Source organism: Tachyglossus aculeatus (assembly GCF_015852505.1).
Source record: "Tachyglossus aculeatus isolate mTacAcu1 chromosome 12 unlocalized genomic scaffold, mTacAcu1.pri SUPER_6_unloc_2, whole genome shotgun sequence".
NCBI classification, from domain to species: Eukaryota; Metazoa; Chordata; class Mammalia; order Monotremata; family Tachyglossidae; genus Tachyglossus; species Tachyglossus aculeatus.
The window spans coordinates 8,075,386-8,089,085 of record NW_024044829.1 but is presented as its reverse complement, the minus strand read 5'-3'; the positions used below and the strand labels follow the sequence as shown (position 1 = coordinate 8,089,085).

Here is a 13,700-nt window from a genome sequence, read left to right as displayed (position 1 = left end):
TGGCGGTTGTGTGGACGGAGGGTGTTCCTGGCCAGGGGCAGGACATGTGCCATAGGTCGATGGTGGGACAGGTGAGAGCAAAGTACAGTGAAGAGGTTAGTGGCAGAGAAGCGGAGGGTACAGGCTGGGCTGTAGAAGGAGAGAAGGGAGGTGAGGTAGGAGGGGACGAGGTGATGGAGAGCCTTGAAGCAGAGAGTGAGGAGTTTGTTGCAAACTTGTTACAATCTTGTTACAAACACATCTGCTCTGATCTTAGTCCCTTGATAATGTTGTGTTGTTGATGTCTGTGGCAAGATTCCATCATAGAACATCCCATAAAGGCAGAAAACGTGCTTTTTCATTGATTAATCTCTATATTCAAGTCTCCATTGTTGCCTAATACCTTACGCATATGGCTCATTACTGAGTGATGCTTGAATCTTTTTTGGCCATTTGTGGACTGCCATAGGCTTAGATTGTAATGGGTTTGGAGTTTAAAGTTAAAAAGGATCATTATTTTAGCCTTAACCTAAACATTAGTTGTAATCTAAACCTGGGACTAGTCACACAGTGTGTAGAGCTGGAGGGAGAGAGAGGGAGGAAATGGGGGAGAAAGAAAGAGAAAGAGAGAGGGAAGATAGAGAGGGAGAAAGAGAAAATGTATTGGTTCAAAGGCAGCACACTCACCTATTATATTATTATACTGTACTTTCCCAAGCTCTTAGTACAGTTCTCTGCACATAATAAAGGGCTCAATAAATATGATTAATTGATTCCTGGGGCCAGAATATATAAATACATATGTTTATAGTAAGGAAATAGTAAAGAATAAATTATCTGTTTCCAATTCTGCTCTATCAGCCTGAGAGATTAATGCAGTCACCTTTTCTTAGTGTTGGGAAATTGGATAATAACAATAATAATAATAATAATAATAATAATAATAACAATAATCATTCAGTGTTTAGTAGGTGTCCAAGCGTAGGGGTAGAGATAAGATCATCAGATGGACATAGTCCCTGTTCTAGGCAGGGGTCACAGTCTAAGGGGTTGGGAAATAGGTTTCTGATTCCTCTTTTCAGATAAGGAAAGTGAGGCCAAGAGCAGTTAAGTGACTTGTTGAAAGTCACTCAGGTCAGTGATGAAGCTGGAATTTGAACCTGGGTCTGCTAACTCTGAGTCCCATCCTTCTTTCAATTTGGCTACACAATTAGATTAATGGGTTCCAGTCTCGATATTTTCCAGGTAAGGCCTACGTCGTTTGATCCAGTCCGGATGAATAAAATCGCCCAGTCTTATGAATATTAAAGACAAAATAGACACAGAAAGAAAGCAATGGTCCTCTAATAATTTCCTTCAAGATTAGGTTTCATATGAATTCATGTTGAGATTTTTCAGGCTTTAGCATACTATCAATAATAATTAATTATGACATTTGTTAAGTACTTTGTGCCAGGTACTGTACTAAGCTCTGGATACTAGTCTCTTAACTTTATGGAGCCAGTGTCTGAAGTGTGAAGGAGGAATAATGGTAAATGCAGGCAGGGCTGATGCAAAATATTCAGAGTAAATGAATTTTTCAGATCTGAATATTTTTGAAAGTTATTTGCAAAGGTAACTTACTGTCTTAGTGAGAGGAACCATGATACCACATGCACATTGAAACTAATCACACAATATATCTGATTTCATGTTTTAATTACAAACTGATAACTTTTCCAGTAGCCATTACACATGCAAATGACTATCATTGAATATTGTTCTCAAGAAAAACATGAAGGGTTCCATGATCTTGAAGATTGTGTAAGTGGGGTAGCCTTGGCATAAGCCCATGATAGAATCGTTGATAGCCTTGTGATGCTAACCCTGCCACAAAGAAAACAGACATGCTGATGATCATTTGATCTACATGATATATTAGGATAATGTCTACCAATTCTGTGTTATTGTACTATTCCAAGCACTTAGTATAGTGCTCTGCACACTGTAAGTGCTCAATAAATATCACTGCTTGATTGGGACTAGAAGGAGGTCTGGAAATGTAACTTATGGGTATGCTAATGTGCACTAACGTGTCCAGAAAACACATGCTAATGCTAATGCATAATGCCTTGCTGAAGTGTACAGAAAACGACAAATGGAAGTCAATTTTATGCATTTATTTTCTTTCTGATAACACTTTTCTACACCATACCTTTCTCATGGCAAGCGTGGCTCAGAAGAAGGAGATGTCGCTGGTTTTAATCCCAGCTCTGCCACTTGTCAGCTGTGTGACTTTGGGCAAGTCACTTAACTTCTCTGTACCTCAGTTCCCTCATCTGGAAAATGAAGATTAAGACTGTGAGCCCCATGTGAGACAACCTGATTACCTTGAATCCCACCCAGCGCTTAGAACAGTGCTTGGCATATAGTAAGCACTTTACAAATGCTATCATTATTATTATTATCATTACCTCGGTGCATCTCAGCATGTAGACGAAGGTGTTGAACATGGGGGCGATGATGGTGTAAAAGAGGCTTTATTCTCACTGGCAGAATTAGCCTTGGGAATATAAGTAAAGATGAGGGGCAAGAAAATCATGAGTTACCACAGTGATGTGCAAACCACAGGTAGAGAGAGCTTTGTGCTAACGAGAGAGCTTTGTGCCAACCCTCTCTGGAATGTTTTCTCAGGGAAAATAAAATGATGACATAGGAAACAATCAAGGCAAAAAAAGTTTAGTAGGGACAGAAAGCCAGTGCTGACAATGATTAAGGGGTTGACAAAACAGGTCTCAGTACAGACGAGCTTCAGCAGAGGAAACACATCACCGAAATAGTGATCTATCTGATTGGGGCTAGAGAAAGGCAGCTGCACCATGATGAAAACTTGCATGATCAAATGCAGAAAAACCCCTACAAAAGAGGCCAAGAACAATATGTGGCAAGCCTACCGGCTCATAACGATCAGATAGTGGAGAGGCTTGCAGATGGTGACGTAGCAATCATAAGCCACAGCCATTAGGATGAATATCTTGGCACCGCCGAGGGAAGTGAGCACCAAAGAGTTGAACCATGCAGGAGTTGGAGGAGATGGTTTTCCTTTCTACCAATAGGTCTGCGATCATCTTAGGAGCAACTGTGGAGGTGAAGCAGAGGTCCATGACAGACAAGGAACTGAGGAAAATGTACATAGGCTGCCGACTAAGATGGCTGTTTCTGATGGTGATAAGGATAAGAAGCTTGCCCAACAAGTTGGGTAGATAACAGAGTAAAAAGAACACAAAACAAGTTACCTTCCCCCTCTTGGTTTGGTAACAGACCCCTTAGGACAAACTCTATGTAGTTGTATGAATTCGCCATCAGGTCGGCCAAGGTGATGAGTGTACAGCAGATGGATATTTACCTGAATCAGCCAAATTGAGAAGTATCAAGTATTACTAATTTTGCAGCATTAACTCAGAAGACACGTCCCCACTCTGAACAGAAATGGAGAGACTTCTGTATTATTAAAAATTCATTAAAATATAATAATAATGATGATCATGATGATTATGAAGGTAGTAAGGAAGGCACTAGGAAGTTTACAATGCTATATTAAACACTGGGGTAGACATAATGTAATCAAATCAGAGACAGCCCAGATTTGGGCAAGTTCCTTAGCTTCTCTGTGCCTCAATTTCTTCACCTGCACAATGGTGATAAAATACCTGTACTCCCTTCCTCTTAGATTAGACTGTAAGACTCTAGGGGATACAGGCATTTTATCTGCATTATACAGATGAAGAAACTGAGGCACTGAGAAGTTAAGTAACTTGCCCAAGGTCCCACAGTAGGCAAATGGCAGAACTAGGACTAAAAGCCAGAGTTCTGGACTCTTTCTAATAATCAACACCTCATCCCTTAATATTTGCAGAGATCATCTGTCTAAGTGTAAACATCCTGGAAAGGCCATTGGATCCCCAACAATTCATTGCTTAGAACCTTCAAATTATCTGTAAACATTTCAAGATATAAATTGAAATCTATAACATTTCTCATCCTCACTATCAGCAAGTATTTTCAGGATGTATTTTTTTCACCAGTTTATGATATTGTGGAGGCAAATTGAACATTACTTGGTAGTTATGCAGAGTTTCTCTTACTGTTTTCACATATGAGGAGGTCTGAGGTGCAGTTTGGATGCCAGGGCTGAAAAGATAGTTAAAGAGAGATGCATAAGCAGTCATAAAGGCAGAAAAATAAAGGGACAGAGATAAAGGAGGCAGGGCAGGAGAGAGCTGTCTGATAAACTTTGGTTCATCCTCAGAAGAGTCCTATTAGCAAGAATCTTCAAGTAGAACCTTACATTAATCATGGCTGAGTGGAAAGAGCACGGGCTTTGGAGTCAGAGGTCATGGTTTCAATTGTCAGTAGTATGAATTTGGGCAAGTCACTTAACATCTCTGTGTCTCAGTTACCTCATTTGTAAAATGGGGATTAAGAACCCCCCATGGGACAACCTGACCACCTTGCAAACTCTCCAGGGCTTAGAACAGTTCTGTGCACATAGCACAAGGCACATAGCGAGCACTTAATAACTGTCATCATTAATATTATTATTAATATAAAAAAAACTTCTTTGACAAGTGAAGAGCTGTGGGTAGAACATTCCAGAGAAATGATCTGGGAAACAGAGTGAAGTATGGACTGGAGGAAAGAGAGAATGGAGGCTGGGAGGTCAGTGAGGAGGCTGGTAGAATAGTTATGTCAGGATAAGAAAAGTGCCTAGACCAGTGTGGTGGCCATTAGGGTAAAGAGGAAGAGGGCACTTCTGGGAATGCTGTAAGAGTAAAACCAAAGCACTTGGCAACAGCCTGAATAGTGGGGTTGAAAGAGAGGGCAGAGTTGAAGATATTCCTTATGTTGCATTATTCTCACATACAGAATTCATCCAAAAACATGATTTCAGCTACTCCCTGATAGCCCCAAACTATCTCTGTAGCCCTGACCTCCCACACACTAGCCAATCCATCTCCTCCTGCCTCCACGTCATGCCCATTTGTCTAAATCTAAAACTGATTTTTCAGTTTCCCTTCTAATCCTCTTCTCTTCCAAACTTCCCATCTACAATCAGTCAATCAGAGCTATTTACTGAATACTTACTGTGGATGAAAAAACTGTACTAAACGTTTAGTAGAGTGCAATAGAGTTGGCTAACAGGATCCTTACCCTCCAGGAGTTAACAGTACAGTCAGGGAAACATAACATTAAAATAAAGTACAAGTAGGGGATGCAATGGAATAAGAGGATATGTGCAATAAGTGTAGCGGTGAGGGTTGCATGAGGATCAAAGTGCTTAAATCTCTGTTGACAACATCACTCTCCTCCGTGAATCTGAAGGTAACATCCTTCAAATTAGAATGCAGGTTTCTGGCCCCATAGACCTTGTTATCACTATGCTCAATACCTGTTCTATAAAAAAGTGGCTTCTTAATCTTGAACCTCACTTCAGTGGGTGCCCCCTCATTCTGCTATTCAATCACTGGTATTTTGTGAGTGCTACCTCTGTGAATAATACTGTACTAAATTCTTGGAAGAATACAATAGAGAAGCAGTGTTGTTTAGTGGAAAGAGCACGGGATTGGGTGCCAGAGGTCGTAAATTCTAATCACGCCTCTGCCACTTGTCAGCTGTGTGACTTTGGGCAAGTCACTTAACTTCTCTGTGGCTCAGTTAACTCATCTGTAAAATGGGGATTAAGACTGCATTACAGGCAGGATTCTTGTTCTCAGTGATTTTTCAAACTAAAAGGGAAGACTGATATAAAGTCATTTACAGATAGGAGGAAGAAAAAATGGAAAGATGGATATGAAGATGAGTAACTGCTTTAAAGGTAAAGGACATAATTCAGTATATATAGAGACGGTTAGTGCTTGTGCATGGAAGTGTGCTGATGCAAATGTTGGAAGTATATGACTTAAGGAGAGGAAAATTTATTGGGAAAATTGCCCAGCATAAAATAGTTAAAAGAGAGCATAACTTAAGATGGACAGAAATATCTTACTTTGTTTAAGGGTCAAACTCTGGACCGAAGGAGAAGCCCATATATTTGAGGAGAGAGAACATGGAAGGACAGAATAGAGCAATGAACTGCAGAGCTAAGCCTGTGCTCTGCCCTTAATTAAGCCTCTCCAGTGATCATCATCATCATCAATCGTATTTATTGAGTGCTTACTATGTGCAGAGCACTGTACAAAGCGTTTGGGAAGTACAAATTGGCAACATATAGAGATAGTCCCTACCCAACATTGGGCTCACAGTCTAAAAACTGTGATGATTCAATGACAGCATTTCATGTTAACTTTCAGTTGGTTGGGCATGATTAAAAAGAAAATATAAAAAATCAGCCCTTGACTGACGTTGCTACTTACTTTTTCTATAATTACTTCAAACTGAACCAGCCATTCCTGGCTACTACAAACCACAATAAATGACTGACAGTTTCTCAACTATGCCCCATTGCACCAAACTTTTCAATCATTAGCACGTACTGAGCTCCTGTGGGCAGAGCACTGCACCAAATGCGTAGGAGAATAAAACAAAATTAAAGTACATGATGTATTCTGGGTAGGACAAATATCTTACAGTCTTACCACAGGAATGCTGTCAGAAGCCTGGGAACCCGGGAATTTCCTGAACCTGCTCAGGGACAAAGTTTCTCTGCTCTATTTGGCCTCAGAAATAGATGCATGAAGTCTGGACACATTTTTGTATTCATATTCTGTAACAGTCAGCAATAAAATTAAATATCATCAGCAGTGAGACTCAGAAGGAGCAAGTGAGAAGAAGGAAAGGCAAAAAAGGAGGCTGCTGATGAGAGAGAGAGAGGAAAAGTAAGGTGATCTGTGTTTCCTGTTGTTTCATCTTTCTCCCAACCTTCCAGTCTAATGCATTGGAAACGTCAGGAAGACTACAGGACTAAGCTAGCCCCCCGAGAGTCCTCCAGACCACCGGGGTCAACTGGGATGACCCTGGGTTACCGTTCTAGCAACTCCAGTAATGATTCAGTCTCTAGACAAGAAAGCAGGTGCCCTAAGAGACCCATTGTTTATCTGAGTTGCTGCAAGCTGCGATGGGAAGATCTCCTTTTGGTACAGTGCCATACTAGGCGCGGGAAACCTGCAATGGCCCTTCCCGGGATGATAGACCAGGAGTTAAAACCATTAAAATAAAAGCACGTGATCTGCAGATTGTAGGGAGTGGACAGGTTTTTGGGTTTTTTTTTGGTGCTTCCTCGGTGTCAGATACAGGCTAATCTGGTTGGACACAGTCCATGTCCCTCATGGGGCTCACAATCTTAATCTTCATTTTACAGAAGAGGTAACTGAGGCCCAGAGAAGTTAAGTGACTTGCCCAAGATCCCACAGCAGAAAAATAGTGGATTCAGAATTGGAACCCAGGTCCTCCTAACTTAAAGGCTGGTGCCCTAGCCATTAAGACATGCTGCTTTAGTGTGACCCAAGAGATTAGAGGATTCTGAAGGACATTTTAGACCATGAGCCCGTTTTGGGCAGGGATTTTCTCTCTTTGTTGCTGAATTGTACTTCTCAAGTGCCTAGTACAGTGCTCTGCACATAGCAAGTGCACAATAAATACGATTGAATGAATGAATAAATGTGATTGAATGAATTAACGGGAACGTGAGATAGGGATCAGAAGCAAGAAAACGTTAATTTCTCCTCCAAAAACACCCTCCTACACCACACCTTCCTGATGAAACTTTTCATCTCAGCAGGTCTCTGTATTTCTCAGAATGTAAATGAAAGGGTTGAACATGGGGACAATTATGGTGTAAAACACAGCAAGTACTTTGTCCTCCATGAACGTGGTGGCTGGACATACGTAGATAAAAATGCAAGGTCCAAAGAATAAGACCACCACGGTGATATGGGAACTGCAGGTGGACAGGGCCTTGCACCGACTGTGAGGAGAGCATGTTCTTATGGAAACTAATATAACTATGTAAGAAATGGGCAACACCACAAAGTTGAGCATGGCCTGCAACGTAGGTGTCGGTGTAGGTGAGTTTCTGTTAGGGATTCATATCACAAAAATAGTGGTCGATCTGATCCGGCACACAGAAGGGCAACTGGAGGGTGAGGAGTAACTAAGCCATTGAATGCTCGAATGCCTTGACACAGACAATAAGCAGCATGCCGTTACAAGTCCAAGATGACCATATTGTGCAGTGGTTTGCATATTCCCACGAAGCTATCAAAAGTCATCCACACTTGGATGAAGATCTCAACATCACCAAAGAAGTGTGAAGCACAAAGCTGGGTCATACAGCTGGGGAAGGAAATGGTCCTCCTCTCCACCATCAAGTCAATGATGAGTTTAGGGGAGATGGTGGAGATGCATCAGAGATCCACAGGTAACTGAGGAAGAAATGCATCGGCTGATTGATTAGGTGGCTGAACCGGATGGTGAGGAGAATGAGCAGATTTCACATCATAATGCCAATATAAAGGAGCAGAAACAGCCCAAAACTGCACCGTAGGATTTGGGGAAAATCCCAAGTGAATAAATTCTGAAATATTGTTCTGGTTTTCCATGAAGTCAGCAAAGGCTGTCCCTGGAAGTCGTGACTTTGCCTGAAATGATAAAATATTGAAACATAGTGAATAAGACAAAACATCCATATCTTCACTGTAGCTCTTTAGAGTTCACTCACATGTACCAAGCCTGATCATACATTTTTACTCTTGAAGTCTGCCCTTTTATTTGTAATTTTTTAACCGGTCTCGAAGACATTGATAGGCATGGTTTTCTTCAGAAGGGCAAGCATTTTAGGAAGGAGATGGAAGTAAGAATTAAGGAGCAGAATTTCCACGTTAAGGAGGTTTGCTTCACCTCTTCACTGAAGGCACTGATAAGTAGAAGAAACTGATGTCTTTAGGATCAGAAAGGAACTGCACACTTATTCTGGCTCTGCCACTGGATGTGTGTGACCTTGAGTAAGTCACTCAAATTCTCTGTGCCTCAGTTACATCACCTTTAAAAGGGGGATTAAGCCTATTAGCCCATGTGGTACATGAACTATGTCCAAGTTGATTAGCTTGCATCTACTGCAATGCCCAAGTACAGTGCCTGACACATAGTAAGTGCTTAACAAATACCATTAGGAAAACGAAAAAAAGAAGAAAACTCCTACTAGCAGGCATCATGTTTGCAAAAATCATCTTATAGGCAGTTCACTACTGATTGTCTACTTGCAAGTGAGGGGCAAATTACCTTCACATTGTAACATAAATCTGCAACAAAGATATCTTAACATTATCTTGGGGATAGCACCTTAATGGTCCTCTTACTTCTATGTCATATTTTTCAAACTCCATGGATATGGTACCTTATTGTCTCCAGCATTCTGAAAGCTACTTTCCACAGGATTTATCTTCAATTCTAGTAGGTTTTCCATTGAATTTTATTTCATGGCAGCCATCTCCCTTTTCTGAGTTTCTTTTTCTTTCGAGTCCTAAATCCTCACATCATAATTTCAATTGCAGAAGAAAGTACCACTGAGAACATTTCCCCTTTCCTTCAATGAAAACTGTTATCTCAAATAAATCCCTTCCATTGAGCAATTCCAGGCCTCCCCAACCTGTTAAAAAGACCTCAGCCTGGTGAATTAGTCAGCAATATTATACACCAATATTAATGCACTACGTGATGTAAAGATGACTTTTTAATCATCTTTTTTAAGTGTTTTCTGTGAGCCAGGCACTGTATTAACTTCTGGGGTAGATAAAAGACAATCATTTTAGACATAGTCTAGATTCCACGTGGGACTCAGAGTATCAATTTCCATTTTACAGGTGAGGTAACTGAAGCACACAGAAAGAAGTTAAGTGACTTGGCCAAGGTCAAACAGCAGGCAAATGGCAGAAACAGGATTAGAACCCAAATCTTCTGACTACTAGACTTGTGGGTTTCCACTAAGCACACTACTTCCCATTGAAAATCATAAATGCTGCCCCCTCCATGTCTGAAAAGAGTTTTCAACCCCTGTTCTGTGCCTCATCTACCAGCAAGGAGGGACTGACGCAATTGTATGAGTAGAACCCACTGAGAACCTTGCTTTGCACATAAACATTTAGTAGACACTGTATCTACTAAAACCCACATCTCCCATAGGTGCATAGCACACATCAAAAATGTAACTCTCTCTCTCTCGAGAAGCTTAAAGTTAATTTTAACATCAAGTGAAACCGTAATTATCTTTCCATCCCATTAAGCAGTAGTTATTCCTTTTCTTAAAAATATTTTATTTGAAATGGCATAGCATAATTGATGGCTGTATTAAATATAGTCATTGAGATGGAGGAAGGGATTCATTCATTCATTCAAACGTATTTAATGAATGCAGAGCACTGTACTAAGCGCTTGGAAAGTACAATTCGGCAACTGATACTGTCCCTACCCAACAACAGGCTCACAGTCTAGAAGGGGGAGACAAACAACAAAACAAAGCAAGTAGACAGGCATCAATGGAATCAAAAGAAAAATGTAGAATTATAGGTATATGCATATCATTAATAAAGTAAATAGAGTTATAAATATGTACAAATATATGCAAGTGCTGTGGGGCATGGAAGGGGGTAGAGCAGAGGGAGGGAGTAAGTGAGATGGGGAGGGGAGTAGGAGCAGAGGAAAAGGGGGCTCAGTCTGGGAAGGCCTCCTGGAGGAGGAGAGCTCTCAGTAGGGCTTTGAAGGTAGGAATTGATAGAGTTTGGTGGATGTGTGGAGGGAGGACATTCCAGGCCGGGGGAAGGATGTGGGCCGGGGTTCGACAGTAGTACAGGCGAGAATGAGACACAGTGGCAGAGGAGAGGAGAAGAGGGTGTGGGCGAGGCTGTAGAAGGAGAGAAGGGAGGTGAACTATGAGGGGGCAAGGTAATGGAGAGCTTTGAAGCCGAGAGTGAGGAGTTTTTTCCTGATTCGTAGGTTGACAGGCAGCCACTGGAGATTTTTGAGGAGGAGGGTAATATGCCCAGAGCGTTTCTGTACAAAGATAATCCGGGCAGCAGAGTGAAGTATAGACTGAAGTGAGGAGAGACAGGAGGATGGGAGATCAGAAAGGATGCTGATGCAGTAATCCAATCGGGATATGATGAGTGATTGTACCACCAAGGTAGCGGTTTGGATGGAGAGGAAAGGGCAGATCTTGGTGATGTTGTGAATGTGAGACCGGCTGGTTTTGGTGATGAATTTGATGTGTGCGGTGAGTGAGAGAGCGGAGTCAAGAATGACACCAAAGTTATGGGCCTGTGAGACAGGAAGGATGGTAGTGCTGTTCACAGTGACAGGAAAGTCAGAGAGAGGACAGAGTTTGGGAGGGAAGATAAGGAGATCAGTCTTGGACATCTTGAGTTTTAGGTGGCAGACTGATATTCAGGTGGAGAGGTGCTGAAGGCAGGAGAAGATACGAGCCTGGAGGGAGGGAGAGAGAACAGGGGAGGAGATGTAGATTTGGATGCCATCTGCATAGACATGAGAGTTGAAGCCATGGGTGCAAATGAGTTCACCAAGGGAGTGAGTACAGATGGAGAACAGAAGAGGACCAAGAACTGACCCTTGAGGAACCCCTAAATTTAGGAGATGGGAGGGGAAGGAGGAACCCGAGAAGAAGACTGAGAATGAACGACCAGAGAGATAATACGAGAACCAGGAGAGGACAGAATGGAGTCCGTAAAGCAAAGGTTGGATAACATGTTGAGTAGAAGGGAATGGTCGACAATGTCAAAGGCAGCTGAGAGGTCGAGGAGGATTAGGATAGAGTAGAAGCTATTGTATTTGCAAGAAGGAGGTCATTGATGACCTTTAAGAGGGCAGTTTTCGTGGAGTGGAGGGGACGGAAGCCAGATTGGAGGGGGTCCAGGAGAGAGGTGGACATGGGAAATTTGATGCAGTGAGTGTAGACGACTCACTCTAGGAGTTAGGAAAGAAAGGGTAGGAGGGAGATAAGGCGATAACTGGAAGGGACAGTGGAGTCAAGAGAGGGGTACTGTTAGGATAGGAGAGACATGGGCCAGTTTGAAGGCAGAGGGGAAGAAGCCATTGGAGAGTGAGAGGTTGAATATGGAAGTTAAGGAGGGGAGGAGGGAAGGGATGAGAGTTTTTATAAGATGAGAGGGAATGGGGTCGAAGCACAGATGGAGGGGGTGACACGAGAGGAGGGAGGGGATCTCATCTAAAGATACTGCTGGGAAGGATGGGAAAAGTAAAGGAGGGGGTTGAGAGTGGGGTCGATGGAGAAGGGGGAGGGGAGACTTTGGAGAGCACAGACCTGATGGTGTTAATTTTCCTAATGAAGTAGGTGGCCAGTTCATTGGGGCTGAGGGATGGAGGAGGGGGAGGAACAGTGGGCCTGAGGATGGAGTTAAATGTCCAGAGCAGCTGAAGGGCGTGAGGGGCATGTTTATAGTCCAATAAACAGTAAGAATCCTCGTTTCACCTGAGCCTAGGAGAAAACCTGGTTTGACTGTACAGAGAAGGGTTGGGTGGATAGAATAAGCCAAATGCAGGAGGGGAAGACAAGAGATGTGGACATCCATTTCATCTGCCTAATTTTCCCTCCAAACACGGCTTCCAACACCACACCTTTCTCATGGCCGTTTTCATCTCTCTGTTCCTCAGAGTGTAGATGAGGGGGTTGAACATGGGGACAATGATGGTGTAAAACAGAGTGAACACCTTATCCTCGGAGAAGGTCTGGGCTGGTCGGAGGTAAATGAAGATGCCAGGCAAGAAAAATAATGTCACCACGGTGATGTGGGAAGCACAGGTAGAGAGGGCTTTGCGATGTCCTTCCAAAGAGCGGGTCCTCAGACTGGCTAAAATGGTGATGTAAGAGAAGACTAAGACTGCAAAGGAAACAGACACAATTGTTCCTGTATTGGCGAGGACTAAAATTCCAGTCACGTAAGTATCTGAGCAAGCCAGTTCCAGGAGAGGGTAAACATCGCACAAATAGTGATCAATCTTATTAGGGCCACAGAAGGGCAAAAAAATGACAAGGAGCCACTGGACCGTGGAATGGAGAAATGCTCCTCCCCAGCACACTGCAACCACTGTGATACACCGCTGCTTGTTCATGATGACCATATAGTGTAAGGGTTTCCAGATGGCAACATAGCGATCATAGGCCATCCCCAGGAGAATGAAGATCTCAGCCCCACCAAATAAGTGCAGGGTGAAGAGTTGCATCATGCAGTGGAGGAAAGAGATGGTTTTCTTCTCAGACAGCAAATCTCTGACCAGTTTGGGAGTCACCGTGGAAGTGAAGCAGAGGTCCATGAGGGACAAGTGGCAGAGGAAGAAGTACATGGGCTGTTTGATGAGGAAACTGCCTCTGACAGTGATGAGGATGACAAGATTCCCTAAGAGGATTGCAATGTAACAGGAGAGGAACAGCCCAGCGAAGAATATCTGTAAATTTCTATCACTGGAAAGACCTAAAAGAACAAATTCTGTTGCGTTGTTCCTATTTTCCATCCTGGGAATGAGGAATATTTACCTGAAATGACTGCAAAATGAAACATTGCAAATAACATTTAGAAAATTGCAGTGACCAGTTCATTCTACTTATAATTGAATATCACTTATAGTACCGTGTCAGTGTATATGAGAACACTGCAAGAGAAACTTCATATTTTTTCTGGATATACATCCCTTTCATTTCTAGTGAAGTGATAAGAATA

The 13,700-nt window shown here is 42.4% G+C and overlaps 1 protein-coding gene across 1 annotated transcript; it reads right to left on the bottom strand.

Moving 5' to 3' along the window:
* Positions 1–8,360: 8,360 nt before the first annotated feature.
* On the bottom strand, positions 8,361–13,494 carry LOC119921328 (olfactory receptor 4P4-like). The gene is made up of 2 exons (XM_038741608.1): positions 12,598–13,494; positions 8,361–8,594 (listed from the first exon to the last, which is right to left on the bottom strand). Exons 1-2 carry the CDS (start codon positions 13,492–13,494, stop codon positions 8,361–8,363), a joined length of 1,131 nt encoding a protein of 376 aa, XP_038597536.1.
* Between the last annotated feature and the right edge of the window lie 206 nt (positions 13,495–13,700).

Bases quoted from the DNA above. Each gene is read 5' to 3' on its own strand.
- LOC119921328 (XM_038741608.1), bottom strand. From the start codon at position 13,494: ATGGAAAATAGGAACAACGCAACAGAATTTGTTCTTTTAGGTCTTTCC. The intron at 8,595-12,597 runs TGGTGTTGGAAG...TTATCATTTCAG, and splicing joins AAACGGCCATGAGAAAGGTG to GCAAAGTCACGACTTCCAGG.